Source organism: Portunus trituberculatus, chromosome 49, assembly GCF_017591435.1.
Source record: "Portunus trituberculatus isolate SZX2019 chromosome 49, ASM1759143v1, whole genome shotgun sequence".
NCBI classification, from domain to species: domain Eukaryota; kingdom Metazoa; phylum Arthropoda; class Malacostraca; order Decapoda; family Portunidae; genus Portunus; species Portunus trituberculatus.
The window spans coordinates 19,446,525-19,464,788 of record NC_059303.1 but is presented as its reverse complement, the minus strand read 5'-3'; the positions used below and the strand labels follow the sequence as shown (position 1 = coordinate 19,464,788).

Here is an 18,264-nt window from a genome sequence, read left to right as displayed (position 1 = left end):
AGCTGTTTTAGCAAGAGATGAGATGTGAAGTTTCCAGTTAAGATTATGAGTAAAGGACAGACCGAGGATATTCAGTGTGGAAGAGGGAGACAGTTGAGTGTCATTGAAGAAGAGGGGATAGTTGTCTGGAAGGTTGTGTCGAGTTGATAGATGGAGGAATTGAGTTTTGAGGCATTGAAAACTACTAGATTTTCTCTGCCCCAATCGGAAATCTTAGAAAGATCGAAAGTCAGGCGTTCTGTGGCGTCCCTGCGTGATCTGTTGACTTCCTGAAGGGTTGGTCGTCTCTGAAAGGACGTAGAAATATGTAGGGTGGTATCATCAGCGTAGGAGTGGATAGGACAAGAAGTTTGGTTAAGAAGGTCATTAATGAATAATAGAAAGAGAGTGGATGATAGGACAGAACCCTGAGGAACTCCACCATCAGTAGATTTTGAAGAACAGTGGCCGTCTACCACACCACAGCAGCAATAGAGCGGTCGGAAAGGAAACTTGTCTAGTATAATATATGTATACATGGTAAACAAGTGTATTGTACATAATCTTACATTTTTATTACTTTCGGGGGCGACATTTTCAGGTTCCATGGGAATTTATCTCTCACTAAGCCACTGGTCGTAGTAGTGGTGAGTGGTGAAGGTGTAAGTAGTAGTGGTGGTAGTAGTAGTAGTGGTGGTAGTAGTAGTAGTGGTAGTAGTAGTAGTAGTAGTAGTAGTAGTAGTAGTAGTAGCAGCAGCAGTAGCAGCAGCAGCAGTGGTAGCAGTAGCAGTAGGTGGCAGCAGCAGCAGCAGCAGCAGCAGCAGCAGTGGTGCAGTAGCAGCAGTGGTGCAGCAGCAGCAGCAGCAGCAGCAGCAGTGGTGCAGCAGCAGCAGCAGCAGTGGTAGCAGCAGTAGCAGTGGTGCAGCAGCAGTAGCAGAAACAGCAGCAACAGTGCCAGTAGCAGTAGCAGTAGCAGCAGCAGCAGTAGTAGCAGTGGTGGTAGCAGCAGCAGTAATAGTAAGAGGACTAGTAGTAGCACTAGTAATAACAACAGTAAAAGTAAGAATAACAGTAGTAGTAGTAGTAGTAGTAGTAGTAGTAGTAGTAGTAGTAGTAGTAGTAGCAGTAGCAGTTGCAGTAGCAGCAGCAGCAGCAGCAGCAGCAGCAGCAGCAGCAGCAGTAGTAGTAGTAGTAGTAGTAGTAGTAGTAATAGTACAAGCAGTAGTAAAAGTAATGTACCAGCAGCAGCAGCAGCAGTAGCAGTATTAGTAGTAGCAGTAGTAATAATAGCAGAACATCCTAATCTTTTGTGGCACCTGGTGAGTAAAAACTATTGAAAACAGCAGATAATGAGGAGTGTGATGGCCTTGAGTGCTGTGAGGCTTATTGTGTGCAGGAAGTTACAGAGACGCCAATGATAAGAGGTAACTGCTGGCACAGTATATAGATGCTTTGTGGGTGATGAATTGAAGATTGTTGGTTGTGTGATAGAAAGACAGAATGTACTGAGAGAGAGAGAGAGAGAGAGAGAGAGAGAGAGAGAGAGAGAGAGAGAGAGAGAGAGAGAGAGAAAACACCCTCCACTATGCATAGATAAAAGAAGCAAGGATATGTAAGAAGGATTAGGGTTAGAGTACTGCAAGTAGCTTAAGTGAAACAAGGATTTAAAAGGATTAGTGTAGGTAAGTAATTTATCATTTGAATATACAGAACATGTACCAATGCCTCCATACTTGATGAAGCAACCTCAATTCCTACCCTTAACTTTTACCTACTTAGAGCAATATGTCAACTCAAGGGATTACAATAGGTGAATATCATTGGCCAGAACTCATGACATATTAAAGCACACCTCCTTTCTTAACCCCACCTTATGTCTGCCTCCCCATCCCCATTCCTTTCTTGTTTTTACATTTCTCATACCTGTTCCCTATCACCTTCCTATAATCAAAGTTGTATTAATGGAGGAGGAAGAGTAGGAGAATGAGGAGGAGGAGGAGGAGGAGGAGGAAGAGGAGGAGGAGGATAAGGAAGAGGAGAAGGCATGAACAATCAAAGTTGCATGCAATAATGATGTTGGTGGAAATCAGAGAGAGAGAGAGAGAGAGAGTTCTGCCCCAAGGTAAGAAGTATAATGGCAGGACTTCCTAATAGGAGGAAAAGAAAGATCCGGACTGTCTCAATGAAATTCAATGCCTTGATCTGCATATCATAATGGATGTGGGTTATGGTGGGCGTAGTATAGCAACTCTCTCTCTCTCTCTCTCTCTCAGGATGAGACAGTGTGTGAAGGATATTGGAAAATACAGTTTTCCACATAGAACAGTGGAAAATTGGAATGCATTGAGTGATGAAGTTGTTACACCACATAATGTGCATAATTTTAAAGAAAAATTGGATAAATAGACATGGAGAAAGGACACTATGAGCCCCACTCAAACCCTGTACAATTCAACTAGGTAAACACACACACACACACACACACACCACTACAACCATGACCATCAATTCTTTTTATGTAACCACCACCACCACCACCACCACTATTAAGGTTAGATAGAAGAGGTAATACATTACTGACTATTCTTTAATGACAGTTTTACATTACTTATTATAAATATTATAAATACATTGATTTAAATGAAAAAGTGCACAATGAACAAATAAATAGATACATGTGAATAAATGAAGGAATGCATTAGTAAACATACACCTGGTGACCTACTAATGAACAACTTCCATTTAAGAGATCGTCACAAAGTCAGTTTGTTCCTAATTTAACACTACATACTATTTTTTTTTCTGTTGCACTATTGGTATGATTGGATAATTGATTCACCCACAGCCAGATATACATCGGGACATATAAACAGTATTTTCATGTCATTAAACCTATAAACAACCTTCAAGTTAATGCATGTGAAATAGATTCTATAATAACAGGAATAAGATGTGCCGTTGGTGTGTGAGGATGAATGCTTTACTTTTGATCCGGGCAGCTGGGCAATGCAATGAACACAACACTATGTTAATCCCACTTTTGTTTTCTCTCCCAAACATACAGACCCTTTACTTTTAACCTTTCCACTGCAACACAAAACAATAAGCAGCACCAGAAGCAATGTGTGAAGTCTTTATTAGCATCTACATAAAAGAACACATTTTGCAATTTCTTCCCTATTTAAAGATTTGATGTAGCTGCAGAACAAGTAAAGGTGTCTCAGAGTGACTGGTAATTGGAAAGGTGTACCAAGTCTCAATCAAAGTATTAAATCTCACTAATGACTCAGCACTAACAAGGATTAATCGGTCTGTTTTCTTCATCCACCACTATGAGAACAAATTCCTGCAGATTTTACTTACATTTAAAGAGTTGACACACCACCACTTGTCCCATCACTGTTTCTCCTCTTGACACTTAATTTACTGGAATCTTTCAAGGGCAAGTTGGTGGAAAGACTGTTTGGGTGTTTATGAGAGTTGTGTTTAATATGGTTCCAGTCTGTGCTATATCCAGTCAAGGTTTTATTCAGATCTATGGACATTCACAACTCAAGTGTTCATACGTAGATCACCAGATATATTTCTTAACACCTGAATTATTTCTCTAGTTTGTGAGGTGCAATACAATACTTCATGGAATGACTAGAGTGCAGGTACTACAGTTACTGTTATCACCATCACCACAACCACTATTACTATTACTACTTCTTTCAGCTTCTCATCCTTATGGCTGCCACAACATACCACTTCCCTCTACCTTCTGCCTCTCCCTCACTCACTCTTATTTTGTGCATATCCTACTCTAGAGCAAATGGCTTCTCTCTACCTTCCTCCTCTCCCTCTGTCACTCCTACTTTGTGCATCTCCAGCTCTGTCTCCTCCACCTCCTGTCTTCTCTTCACTGGTGTCATGCCTTACCACACAGCGAGGCACCCAACAGGACACCCCTGATGCCACAGTATCCATCATTACAAAGGTGTACTCCAATGCTTCACTGAGTCTATTGTCTCCTATTACTATAAGCTACATTACAAATCATCATCTCATTTAATAGTGCTGTGTGTAAGTAAAATTAAAACACTTATCACTGCTACCATTATGCACATACAAATGCACACACATTACGACGAGGCACTTCATGGACGGTACAGGACAACACACACACACACACACACACACACACACACACACACACACACACACACACACACACACACATTTCTTGGCACTTAATGGACGGCACAAGACAGCAAACAAACAAACACATACATTTTCATAATAAAACATACAAACACAAACTCCCATCCACAACAAGACACACAAACACATACACACAGACACAGACACACACACACACACACACACACACACACACACTTTCATATCAAAAACACACAAACATACATACACACACACTAAATGGAAGAAAGAGATAACATTCACACCACAAACAAAACACAGAACAAACACATGACACACAGATGGATGCGCATGACACACACACACGCACTAGATGGAAGAAACGGGTAGAAGAAATCATAGGGCAACTTAATGTCTAGACTGGGTGGCCTTGCATATGCTGGAAGTGGTGTGTTCTTTACCTCAACAAATGCTACAGTAGAGAAGAGCTCCAGGGAAAAGGTGGAGGTGAAGGAGGAGGAGGTAGTGGAAGCCTTCTGAATCATGGGGAAGATCTGAGGAGGGCCGAGACGCAAGACAACTGCAATGATCTTGGCTTGTGGGTTATGCAATGCTCCCTGCAAGCTATAGAAGATCTCCAGATGAACTGACTTGATGATACTTTGGCAGCCTGATGTTCTTCTCCTGTCTGTAGATAGAAATTATAGTGATTTAAGATAACAATAAAGACAGGAAGATGACGATGGTGGTGCAGATTAATTCATAAGTGCCTTTAAGGTTATAAGAATAGTTCAATTAATAGAAGGATACATCAACTCAGGAAAAGACTTTATACATACAGATAAAGGAGGTGAGAGGGACACAGAAGCATACAACTTAATGAAGGAAAGACTTGATAGATAGAACAGGTGGCAGAACCAAGTAACAGAACCAAGAACTGTACATCAGATAAATACAGACAGAAAAAGAGGAGACTCAAAAAAAAAGGAATTAAATAAATAAAAAAGTAAAATCAACTTCGAGAAAGATTAGATAAGTATGAAATAAATAGCATAGGCCCTGCATATAAAACACACACACACACACACACACACGCCCGGTAGCTCAGTGGTTAGAGCGCTGGCTTCACAAGCCAGAGGACCGGGGTTCGATTCCCCGGCCGTGTGGAGATATTTGGGTGTGTTTACTTTCACGTGTAGCCCCTGTTCACCTAGCAGTGAGTAGGTACGGGATGTAAATTGAGGAGTTGTGACCTTGTTGTCCCGGTGTGTGGTGTGTGCCTGGTCTCAGGCCTATAAGAAAATCGGAAATAATGAGCTCTGAGCTCGTTCCGTAGGGTAACGTCTGGCTGTCTCGTCGGAGACTGCAGCAGATCAAACAGTGAAACACACACCTGAAGAAATCCCTCTGGACTCCACAGGCACCAAGATGGGCACCCAGTCAGCCACATTGACCACATTCGCATCTCCATAGCTTCCAATCCTCAGCGCACCGAGGTCACCAAGATATGACCCCAAGAGTAACCCCAAGATTTGACTTCTCAGCCCATCACAGCCCAGGTCATCTTGGGTCACCTCAAGGGAGCAGCTGGACCTCATATCAATGCCAAATTTGACCTGGGTGCGACTGTGGCAGTGACCTCTGCTGCCCGGGGAAAGGACGGTCAGCCATTTTGTCGGATCAAGGTCAAGACTGATGGCTGACCTGACTTCACCTGAAAGAAGTCCAAAGTTGTTAGTCGCTAGAAACAGTTTGTAGCTGGATGGGTTAAGCAGTTAGAAATAGTTGTTAGTGATTAGAAATAGTAGTGAAATGTAGTCAGCAGTTATTAATGATTATTAGTTGAAAATATCTAAATGACTTAACAATAGTTTGACAAAAGAAATACATAGTTAGTAATTAGAAATAATATATAATAGTAGTCAGTTACAATACAATAATAAAAAAAATAAAGAAATGACAAACAATCACAAATGAAAGTAATAACAAAAAATAAATACATATAGAGCCTTAAAATAAATAAATACACAAAAAGATTTTCCAAAATAACAAATAAACAAAAAAACTTCCAACAACAACAACAACAATAACACCCAAACACAAACAACCACACACACACAAACCTTCTTCAGTGACATTCTCCACAACACGTCCGAGGAGGAGAGGCTTTCCAAACACATATCCCGGCCGGCCACTCCTCTCAAACACCTCCTCGTCCAGGCTGTCCTCCCACACAAACTTAGCACTGAACTCCTGCCTCTGTAACCTTCCCTGCACTGATGTATTTCCCAGTCGAACCATTGCTCTCACTTCCACCATCCCTTCTACTCCATTGTGTATGAAAATGTAGTCTAATCGATGTAGTGTGTTGGTGCATTCGCTGTTTGTGTATGTCGGTGTTGGTAAGTCTGTCAGCTCCACCTCAGTGCATGTTTCCTCGCCGTTTGTTTCCGTCTGGCAAAGATATGGTGTGATTTCTATTGTGTTTGTCTTGTTGGTGTCCTCTGGGGTAGGTGCTGGTGTGTCTGGTGTGGTAGGAGGGATTGTGGTGGTGTTTTCTAGTGTTGGAGGTGTGGTTGTGGTGTTGTCCAGGTCTTCAGTGGTGTTGACACTCTGTAATGGAAAGGTTTTGAGTTAGTTTTTAGTTTTTAAGGACTGTTTTTGTGGTTACAGTGATGATTTAATCTAGACTTATGGTAAATTTAGGATAATCCTCTTGGCACCTTAGCATGTCTTTTTTTGTCTTTCTTTTTTGTTGCACCATCACTTATATAAAAAACACCATCTCCATGCACACACACACACACACACACACACACACACACACACACACACACACACAGTTGTTGTTACACACCGCGTAGTGTAGTGGTTAGCACGCTCGACTCACAATCGAGAGGGCCGGGTTTGAGTCCCGGAAAGCGGCGAGTCAAATGGGCAAGCCCCTGTTCACCTAGCATTAATAGGTAGGGGATGTAACTCGAGGGGTTGTGGCCTCGCTTTCCTGGTGTGTGTTGTGTGTGATGTGGTCTCAGTCCTACCCAAAGATCAGTCTATGAGTTCTGAGCTCACTCTGTAATGCGGAAGACTGGCTGGGTGACCAGCAGGTGACCGAGGTGAATTACACACACACCTCAGGTTCAGTAGGGGCACCAGATAAGACCGTCAGGGTAAGGTAGGTGGAGGCGCTGAGCTCAGGAGCATGGCATCCCTTGGGACCCTGAAGGACTCGGCTGCATGCTGTCCTGGTGTCCTGCAAGTACTGGATGTCCTCTTGGGCCTGGCATTCACTTCCTATGATAGCTGTAGGGAGGCCTGAGGAAAGGAGGATGGGGAGGAGGGAAGAGAAGGAGTGGAGAGAGAGGAAAGGAAAGGAGAGAATGTGATATGTGTTAGTTGATACTTTTTACACATATGCAATTGCTCTCTCTCTCTCTCTCTCTCTCTCTCTGTCTCTTTCATTATGAAGATAAAGAGAGGCTGGATATTTGAGAAGACACAGTTAGAGAAGAGACTGGTTGAATGATATTAGAATTAGTCTCCCCAATGGAAATACAGATATATATATATATATATTTTTTTTTTTACGGTAAGGCCTATAGCGCCTGTAGGCACACTTTGAAGAGTGTATGGGAAGCGCTGTTCAGCTTCTGCCCATTAGTGGCGCAGGCAATTTTATTTATAGTGGTACCCATATTAGGGCCCATATCACCACCCAAGCTCATCTTGAGTGTAACCACCTAGAACCAGGGTATCATGGTGACATGTAGGTAACTTTAAACCATATCTAGAATTAATTGGAAGAAGGAAAGTAAAGAGTGTGGTTCTGGTAAAGATACATAAATAGATAATTTTTTACTACAAATTGAGTGAAAAATATTGCAAAACGTATCACTTAAATGGTAAAAGAATAAGTTATTAAAAAAATGAATAGACAGAAAAAAAATTATATATATATATAATAGAACAAATAAACAGATCAACAAATAAGTAAATAGATCAATGAATAGCTAAAATGTTTACACTCTATTGAACAACATACACAACACAAAAACTTACCCATCTTGACCACAACACCATCACTCTCATAGCCCCACACAGAATCACCATAATTGTATCTGTCATCTTGAGGTGTGGTGTCTGCATCTTGTGAGTCTCGCTGTAATGGGGTCTCTGGCCACGGGAAGGCTTTGCTCCTCCTCTGCAGCGCCTCAAACTCCTCCAGTGTCCTTGCCACCTGAGGGAAAGCAGGAAAGGTAGTTTGGGCTCCCTGTGGATGCATGATGGTGGCTTGGGCAACATAAAACAGTAAAACTCAAATTCACCACCTCACCTCACCTCATCCAACCAACCCCAACCCAGCCAAACCTTACCTAACCTAACAACCTTGCCTACTTAAAACAAACTCAACCCATCCTCACCAAACCAAACTAATCCTCATTGAACCAAGCCACACCTAACCAAATCCAATCCCTCATAATCAAACAAAACCCATCCTAACCAAATCCAAACTCATTTCCCTAAACCAAACTTAACCCAACCCAACCCAACATTATCTAACTCCACCTAAACTAACCAAACCCAACACCACTTAATCAAACCCTATGTAACCTAATCATACCAGACCCAACCCAGCCTCACCTTGACGGGCGTATGGGCGGCGTGGTGAGGCAGGTTATCAATGAGCACACACGTGAGGCCGCCCTGATCCACCTCCACCTTGTACTCCTCAGTGGACGAGAAGACGATCTTGTGTTGGAGGCAGTACCGGTGTTCTGAGGGAAGAAAGGAGAGGGAGAGGGAGTGAGGGAGAGAGAGAGAGAGAGAGAGAGAGAGAGAGAGAGAGAGAGAGAGAGAGAGAGAGAGAGAGAGAGAGAGAGAGAGAGAGAGAGAGAGAGAGAGAGAGAGAGAGAGAGACTTTGTGTATGTGGTAATGTAAATAGGCTTAAATCCTTTGTTAGAATATGATAAATGAAGATACTGTTATGATTATATTAAGTGGAAAGATTCTGAACTTCCTGATTACAAAACATTTCACAGTAAACATAATTTGACTAGTGTCACTACTACTTCTACAACTACTACTACTACTACAATAACCACTACCAATGTTACTACTACATAAAGAGTGCATCAGCAAATGTGAGACTGTATTTTTTTCCTTTTATATAGGCAGCTATGGAAAACAGGACTCTTTCTAGCACCATCACTACTACTACTACTACTACTACTACTATTACTGCTACTACTACCACCACTACTACTACTAGAATCACCACTACTACCACTAACCAGGGGTGGGAGAGGGGCGGGGAAGGCAGTGTGAGAAGGCCAGGCGGTCAGAGGCACTGCAGTCAGTGTCACAGCAACAGTTGACGTCACACACATCAACCTGGAGAAGGAGAAGGATGTGGAAGAGGAAGTGTTATTCTATGATAAACTTCACTGAGGTATCTATAATAGATCAATGTTATTTCTTATCTACAAGTATCATATCTATTTATTTACATACATATTTTCTTTCTTTTCTCTATTACTTCAATCTTTACCACCTATTGTCATTGCCATAATTATTTTTTTGTATAGTAACAATAATATTTGATTACTTTTTAGTTTTTTTTATTAATTCACATTTATAATGTAGAAAAAAATACATAATAGAATGTAACACATATATATTTGATAACATTTATCACAATGAATATAATCAGTGTAAATAATTTCTTTGCTAATACCAAAATAAACACAATATATTAAGGCTCTCTCTCTCTCTCTCTCTCACCTTCAAATCACACAAGCAGAAGTCTCCCAAAAATAACTCTTCTTTCAGATCCTCCTTTTTATCATCACCATCATCATCATCATCACCATCAGCAGCAGCAGTTGTAGTAGGAGTCATAGTAGTAGTAATAGTCTCATTCTCTCCTATTATATCAGTACTATTCATAAAATAGTCTATATAATCTAATGTGGTCATATTTGTGGTGTCTATACTTGGTGTGGTGGTTGCAGCAGTAGTGGTGGTGACAGCAGTGGTAGTGGTGGTGGTGGTGGTGGCAGCAGGGTGTAAAAAGAGGAGGAAGAGAAAGGCAAAGAGGAGGTGATGTTTCAAGGTAGATGTATCCATTGCTATTATCTTTTCTTTTTATCTTTTTCTTATGTTTTTTTTTATCTGTTCATTTGATCTATTTCTGTCTGTCTTTGTTTATCTTTTTCTCTATCTATCCCTTTGCTTTTCTGTATCTGTCTACCTGTTTGTCTCTCTGTTTATCTCAGTGTGTCTCTTTCTATGTTGCTATACCATACTTGTCAAACTCTCTGAGAATCACTCCTATATCAAGGTGAACCTGAAACACAAAGAGAGAGAAAGGTATTGTCACAATACATAATAAGAGGAACATAATAAGAGGAAAGTAGTATATATGTATGTATGAATCAACAATTCAGTATATGTAACAAATTAAAATACCAAATTTTTTAATTCAGAATAATCAAGTAATTCTATCACACACACACACACACACACACACACACACACACACACACACACACACACACACACACACATGCACACACACACACACACACACACACACACGCCCGGTAGCTCAGTGGTTAGAGCGCTGGCTTCACAAGCCAGAGGACCGGGGTTCGATTCCCCGGCCGGGTGGAGATACTTGGGTGTGTCTCCTTTCACGTGTAGCCCCTGTTCACCTAGCAGTGAGTAGGTACGGGATGTAAATCGAGGAGTTATGACCTTGTTGTCCCGGTGTGTGGTGTGTGTCTGGTCTCAGGGGTATCTGAAGATCGGAAATAATGAGCTTTGAGCTCGTTCCGTAGGGTAACGTCTGGCTGTCTCGTCAGAGACTGCAGCAGATCAAACAGTGAAAAAAAACAGTGAAAACACACACACACACACACACACACACACACACACACACACACACACACACACACACACACACACACACACACACACACACTCACCGTGCCCGAAGCAATGGTGGACAGACGATAGCGCTCTAAGGATGAGTGGATGAATTCTGTGGATAGCAGTTGAGGTCCTCCACCCAGAAAAGCCCGTCGGAACTCCTCAGAAAATGTACCTGTTGCGTTAGGTTAGATTAGGTTTAGGTTGAGTTAGGTTGAGGTTGGGTTATATAAGAGTTGCTTTGGTTACATTTGGTTGTATCAGTATAGATAAGGTTAGGTTAAGGTGATGTACATTTAGTTTAGGTAAGGTAACATTAAGTTAAACTAATATCTAAATGAATCCCATCATAGTAAACAACACAGCTTTTCACATTAATCTTACCTTTAAAAGCCCTTTCATATATAATAATAGAGAGAGGTAACATTAATCTATCTATCAGTGTATCAATCCTGTCTATGAATACATCTGATCTTCTCTTTACATGTGTGTGAACTAACCCACAGGTCTCCAGGTGTGGCAGTGCAGGGTGTGGTGGCCGGGTGTGTGGGGATGTGGATGATGCCGTACCCACACACATCCACTCGGCTCAGCGCATCCTGTCGGTACACCTGCAGCAGCAGCCGAGGCCACCCTGGAGGAGAAAGAGGAGGAAAAGAAAGAAAAAGATAATTTATGTCATCAAAATAAATATCACAGCCTGAGACATAAATAATCAATATCAATGACAACAACAACACACAACCACACACACCCTGTATGCCACGTGTGGATAGATGGATGTCAAGTGGATGGCACCAAACAACTTCTTCTCCCACTTCAGAATGGTCAGCCTGAGTTTGCCCCTCCGCTAGGCCCTCCACCAGCCTCCACCCTCCGCCTACAGGAGGGACAAGTGGCACAGTAATCAGCTTCATCCACAAATGTTAAATGGATGCACTTATATAAATTTACCTGGAAATTAATAACAATAATGACAACAATACCATGATGTTTGGTTATGTTGTTTCAAAGATCCCTCACACTCATCAGTCAAGCAGCTAAATGTGTCCCCTGCCCTACTTGCCCTTCACTGCCTTCCCTGCACAGATCTGTTCCCCCTGCTAAACTTCCAGCCCTGCAAGACAGATCCCTACCTGCCCAGATGTGCCTCTCCTGCCAGAACAGGCCTACACTGTAAATCTGTAGAACAGCAACTCTTTACATATACTTTTTATTACCTCCCTTCCCCCCAACAAGCTTGGGGGCACGTGGGGAATTGGGGGTTTTGGGGGGGGGAGAGCCAAAAGAGGCGAGATATGGCAATCTAAAAAAAATCTACAGGAAAAAACCTAACCTATTGTAACCTAACCTAACCTAACTGGGGGGGCTGTTCCCCAGACCCCCCCTACAACACTAACTTAACCCTAACATAAACTTAATCTAACATAACCTATCCTAACCGGGGGGGTCTACGCCTCCCCTGCAACACTAACCCAACCCTAACATAAACCTAACCTAACGTAACCTAACCTAGCCGGGGCTGCGCCCCTTCGGACCCCCTGCAACACTAACCTAACCCTAACATAAACATAACCTACCGTATCCTTGCTTTGGGGCAGCTTCCCTCCCCCCCACACCGGTTCTCTTATAACTTCACACAATATGCCCTACCTCTACCAATACCCCTCCTCACAATACCTTAACGAAAGGATGAAGGTCATGGCTGGTCCTCTTCTTGATTGTACACTGACTTGCATCGCAGGAGCGATGATTTCCCAGTAATCAAATTCACAACCTTTACAACTAATGTCACTGGTGGCCATGGCTCAACTGCACACAAATCTCTGTGCACCTGTCTGCCCAGCTGTGCCCCGCCTACGAATACATATAGCAAATTCCCATTGGCGCAGCTTGTGGTGTTAAGAGGTGGTGGCACGTCCTTGGACAAAAGAACTATAGACACAATAAGAATCCTATTCAGCAGTTACCCACAAACCCAGGATGTGAACAACAGACAGTCACTTCCTGTTACCCACAAACCCCAGATATATACAAAAGACTCCGAGTGACGTCTCTAATTTCAGTGAGGCAATGTGACATAACCGTGTGTGACCCCCAAACAACACCACAAGGTACGCATTCTCCATTAACTACACATTATTTTGTGTTATTATTGCACGGATTAGAGAGGAGGTCCTATTCTAGAGATTTACGAAAAAAAAGATTAAGACACGACTGGTTAGTGTGCTATACGCCCATATATATATATATATATATATATATATATATATATATATATATATATATATATATATATATTGACAGAGAGAATACAATGACTGGTAGTGACTCTCACTATAGTCACTGAGTTCATCACCTAATGTCACTGAGTCCACTGATAAATGTATTGAGGTTATTGTCCTTGGGGAACTCTAACAAATTATTTCCGACGTACGTGTTGAAAAAATACCATGTGCATATATGTTTTTGAGAGAGAGAAAGATCGGGGAGGCGCTAGGGGGCGGGGAGGGGCATCACTCACCAAGCTGCAGCAGCCACTTGCACAGCAGCGAGGAGTCTGGGAAACCCGTGGCGCCGGTGATCTGGCCCACCACGTGCACCTCAGCCATGCAGGAACGCCGTGCGCCGCGGGACTAACTCACCAGACCAACACTCCTCACCAACACGATCCAATTCTCTCTTCACAATCGCGGAAAACATGAAAATGTTGGACGCAGCGTTACTGCAGGTCAGCCGCGGCCCGCACTCCCGCACGCCGCTTTGTTTGTTTACTTTGGAAGCGCTGCCAGCTGGTGTCAAACGAGAATCTTTGGCTTTACTGCACGTCAAATTGTAAAATAAAATTAGAAGATAAACGTTATACCATATGGAAAAAATCCAAATTAAATACTAGGAATGTAATGCAAAAATAAATCTGTATCGTTAAATTTACTCTACTACAGTACTACTACTACTACTACTACTACTACTACTACTACTACTACTACTACTACTACTACTACTACTACTACTTACTACTACTACTACTGCTGCTACTACTACTACTACTACTACTACTACTACTACTACTACTACTACTACTACTACTACTACTACTATGAGAGAGAGAGAGAGAGAGATTCCTAATGCATTCCTATCCTCCCTTCTTACTCCTACCCATATTCCACATTTCTTCTATTCCTCCTTATTCCTCCCTCCCTCCATTTCTAATTTCCTCCTTCTCCTCCTCCTTTTCCTCTTCCTCTTCCTCCTCCTCCTGCTACTACTCTCCACTCATCTTACACCTCTCTCATCTCTCTCCTTCTTCCTTCTCCTCTCCCTCAATTCCTAGTTCTTCTATCTCCATCTCCTCCTACTGCTACTACTATTACTATTGCTACTACAACTACTACTTCCAAAACTACAGTCTACACATTATATTCTGAAGAAAACACACACTCTGCATCACCATCTGTACAATGAAAGACAAAGCAACACACACACACACACACACACTCCGGCCCGGTAGCTCAGTGGTTAGAGCGCTGGCTTCACAAGCCAGATGACCGGGGTTCGATTCCCCGGCCGGGTGGAGATATTTGGGTGTGTCTCCTTTCACGTGTAGCCCCTGTTCACCTAGCAGTGAGTAGGTACGGGATGTAAATCGAGGAGTTGTGACCTTGTTGTTCCGGTGTGTGGTGTGTGCCTGCTCTCAGGCCTATCCGAAGATCGGAAACAATGAGCTCTGAGCTCGTTCCGTAGGGTAACGTCTGGCTGTCTCGTCAGAGACTGCAGCAGATCAAGCAGTGAATTACACACACACACACACAGGTAGTAGGACAGTTTAGTACAGGACAGGACAGGAAGTAATAGACACCTACGGAAACAATAATATACTCCCAGCAAGGTCTAATAGCACTAGTTCTGTTTCTGACTATAGTCCGTTCATCCAAAGAATCCAGGCCGAAACTGCTAGTTCGGCTGGCATCCCTGATCACCCCCGCCGCCACTAAACCTTCCCGACACTTAAATTTTCTTCAATTACATTTATTTTTCTTCACTTAACTCAATAGATATACAAGTTTATAGCTTGAAGAAAAATAAATGTACTTGAAGCAAGTTTAAGTGTCGGAAAGGTTTAGTGGCGGCGGGGGTGGGCAGGGCTGCCAACCGAACTAGCAGTTTCGGCCTGGATTCTTTGGATGAACGGACTTTTTTTTATATAGTTCTGGTCTGGATCAGTTCAGGGGGTGTTGTGAACTTTCCATTAAAGCTAGTTGTGGTCTCGCTGAACGCTTCCTTTGTGTCTCACAGCTCAAGAGGGGCAGTCACAGCCTTTTTTTTTTTTTTTTCATGTTATGGCCTATAGCGCCTGTAGGCATACTTGAAGAATATGCATGGGAAGCGATAACTCAACTTCCGCCCATTAGTGGTGCAGGCAATTTTATTTATAGTGGTACCCATTTTAGGGCCCATATTACCACTCAAACGCATCTTTGGTGTAACCACCTAGAACCTGGGTATCATATGGTGACATGTCGGTAACTTTAAACCACTCGACAAATGGCAAAGTTTCAAGGCGGTACATGGTGGGATTCGAACCTACGCATTGATGTCTCCCTGATCCCATCCTCACCACGTACTGTACCTTATCCACTATGCCACTAAAGACGTACAACTCTCCTTCTTCACACAAAACTACATGCATTTACTACACACACACACACACACACACACACACTACACCACGTAGTGTAGTGGTTAGCACGCTCGACTCACAATCGAGAGGGTCCAGGTTCGAGTCCCGGAAAGCGGAGAGGCAAATGGGCAAGCCTCTTAATGTGTAGCCCCTGTTCACTTAGCATTAAATAGGTACGGGATGTAACTCGGGAGGTTGTGGCCTCGCTTTCCCGGTGTGTGGAGTGTGTTGTGGTCTCAGTCCTACCTGATGATCGGTCAGTACGAGCTCTGAGCTCTTTCCGTAGGGGAAAGACTGGCTGGGTGACCAGCAGACGACCGTGGTGAATAAAAACACACACACACACACACACACACACACACACACACTTTCTTTACACCGCGTAGTGTAGTGGTTAGCACGCTCGACTCACACTCGAGAGGGTCCGGGTTCGAATCCCGGAGGCGGCAAGGCAAATGGGTAAGCCTCTTAATGTGTAGCCCCTGTTCACCTAGCAGTAAATAGGTACGGGATGTAACTCGAGGGGTTGTGGCCTCGCTTTCCCGGTGTGTGGAGTGTGTTGTGGTCTCAGTCCTACCCGAAGATTGGACTATGAGCTCTGAGCTCGCTCCGTAATGGGGAAGACTGGCTGGGTGACCAGCAGACGACCGAGGTGAATTACACAGCGGAGAGGCAAATGGGCAAGCCTCTTAATGTGAAGCCCCTGTTCACCTAGCAGTAAATAGGTACGGGATGTAACTCGAGGGGTTGTGGCCTCGCTTTCTCGGTGTGTGGAGTGTGTTGTGGTCTCAGTCCTACCCGAAGATCGGTCTATGAGCTCTGAGTTCGCTCCGTAATGGGGAAGACTGGCTGGGTGACCAACAGGCGACCGAGGTGACCAGCAGGCGACCGAGATGAATTACACACATTTCTCTTAAAATAAACAAAATGGCAATTCCAAATTCATCCTCGGAGTCCCCTTCTGGGGAGGGGGACCATAAATGTCCCCATGCAGGTCGGACTGCTCTCTCATTAGTGACCTAAAATGTCTTGACACCTCCCTCAACTTTTTCTTCATTCACTTCTGCAACATTTGCGGTCTTAGATCTAATTTTCAATCTGTAGAACACCACCTCTTCTCTTCTAAACCTCATCTTCTTTTTCTCACCGAAATACAGCTGTCTGAGGCAACTGACAGTAGCCCCTTCACTGTTCCCTCCTTTCTCTATCCTCATTTTCATTCCAAAGTTGGATGCTGCGTCTATGTGAGCAACAACTTAACTTAATTGTTCTCATGCCCACGCTCTTGAATCCTCTGAGTTTGCCACCATCTGGCCTCGACTCAATAATCACTCTCTAACTAGATTTATCTGTGTTATTTATCTTTCCTCTAATTCCTCTGACTATAGTAAATTCTTTGATTATTTAACCTCCAAAGTAGAGCACATTCTGTCCCTCTATTCTTTGGCAGAGATCTCCATTCTTGGAGATTTCAATGTTCACCACCAGCTTTGGCTTTCCTTTCCCTTCACTGACCATCCTGGTGAACTAGCCTTCAACTTTGCTATCCTAGCTCCATGACCTAGACCAACTGGCGCAACACCCTACTCGTATTCCTGACCGACTTGGAGATACACCCAACATTCTTGATCTTTTCCTTACCTATAATACTTCTGCATATGCTGTTACCCTATCATCTCCATTGGGCTCCTCCGACCACAATCTCATTTCTGTATTTTGCCCTATCTCTCCAATTGCTCCTCAGGATCCTCCAAGGCGGAGGTGCCTCTGGCGTTTTGCTTCAGCCAGAAGGCTGAGGAGGTATTATGCTGATTTTCCCTGGAATGATTACTGTTTCCGTGTCAGAGACCAATCTCTGTGTGCTGAAAGCATAACAGAGGTAACAGTGTTTGGCATGGAGGCGAACATTCCTCATTCTTTTTCTCAACCTAAACCTTCTAAATCTTGGTTTAACACAGCCTGTTCTCGTGCTATACATGATGGAGAGGTTGTCCACAAAAGGTACTTGAGCCTTCCATCACTTGAATCTCATGCACTTTATATATTTCTGCTCAGAATTATGCCAAATCTGTTCTTCAACTTGCCAAACATTCCTTCATAAATAGAACGTGTCAAAGTCTTTCAACCACCAACTCCCCTCGTGATTCCTGGCATCTCCAATAACTTTACTTAATTTTTCCCTCCTTTATTTCATCCTGATGGCACCATGTACTGCCATCTCATCTGACTCTAAAGCTGGACTCTTCTCTCAAACCTTTATTGATAACTCCACCTTGGATGATTCTGAGCTTGTCCCTCCCTCTGACTATTTCATATCTTCAATTTAAGTTCTTCGTAAAGATGTTTTGCATGCCCTCGCTGGCCTAAATCCTTAGGTTTATGGACCTAATGGGGTCCCTCCTATTGTTCTTAAAAACTGTGCTTGTGTGTTTGCACCTTCCTCAAACAGTTTTACTAGATAGGGTGGAATCAAAAGCTTTTGGTCTTGATCAACTCCCTCCTCTGACTGACTGTCTTCAGCCTCTTTCTT

At 43.1% G+C, this 18,264-nt stretch overlaps 2 protein-coding genes across 2 annotated transcripts; both read right to left on the bottom strand.

The window, feature by feature from the left end:
* Window positions 1-4,370: 4,370 nt before the first annotated feature.
* On the bottom strand, window positions 4,371-10,249 carry LOC123499230 (tectonic-1-like). The gene is made up of 8 exons (XM_045246992.1): window positions 9,905-10,249; window positions 9,415-9,514; window positions 8,764-8,897; window positions 8,182-8,359; window positions 7,256-7,437; window positions 6,246-6,735; window positions 5,516-5,836; window positions 4,371-4,810 (listed from the first exon to the last, which is right to left on the bottom strand). Exons 1-8 carry the CDS (start codon window positions 10,247-10,249, stop codon window positions 4,422-4,424), a joined length of 2,139 nt encoding a protein of 712 aa, XP_045102927.1. The 3' UTR covers window positions 4,371-4,421.
* A 51-nt stretch (window positions 10,250-10,300) lies between these two features.
* LOC123499231 (B9 domain-containing protein 2-like) lies at window positions 10,301-13,834 on the bottom strand. Its single transcript, XM_045246993.1, is given in 6 exon segments — window positions 10,301-10,469; window positions 11,110-11,228; window positions 11,554-11,601; window positions 11,604-11,687; window positions 11,808-11,933; window positions 13,578-13,834. Coding segments are annotated over 6 exon segments (525 nt in total). The 5' UTR covers window positions 13,666-13,834; the 3' UTR covers window positions 10,301-10,409.
* Window positions 13,835-18,264: the final 4,430 nt, after the last annotated feature.

Excerpts from the sequence above, each read along its gene's own strand:
- LOC123499230 (XM_045246992.1), bottom strand. The coding sequence starts at position 10,249 with ATGGATACATCTACCTTGAAACATCACCTCCTCTTTGCCTTTCTCTTC. Across the intron at positions 9,515-9,904 it reads TCTGCTTGTGTGATTTGAAG|GTTGATGTGTGTGACGTCAA; the intron begins GTGAGAGAGAGA and ends CTCCTTCTCCAG. Across the intron at positions 8,898-9,414 it reads CCGCCCCTCTCCCACCCCTG|AACACCGGTACTGCCTCCAA; the intron begins GTTAGTGGTAGT and ends TTCTTCCCTCAG.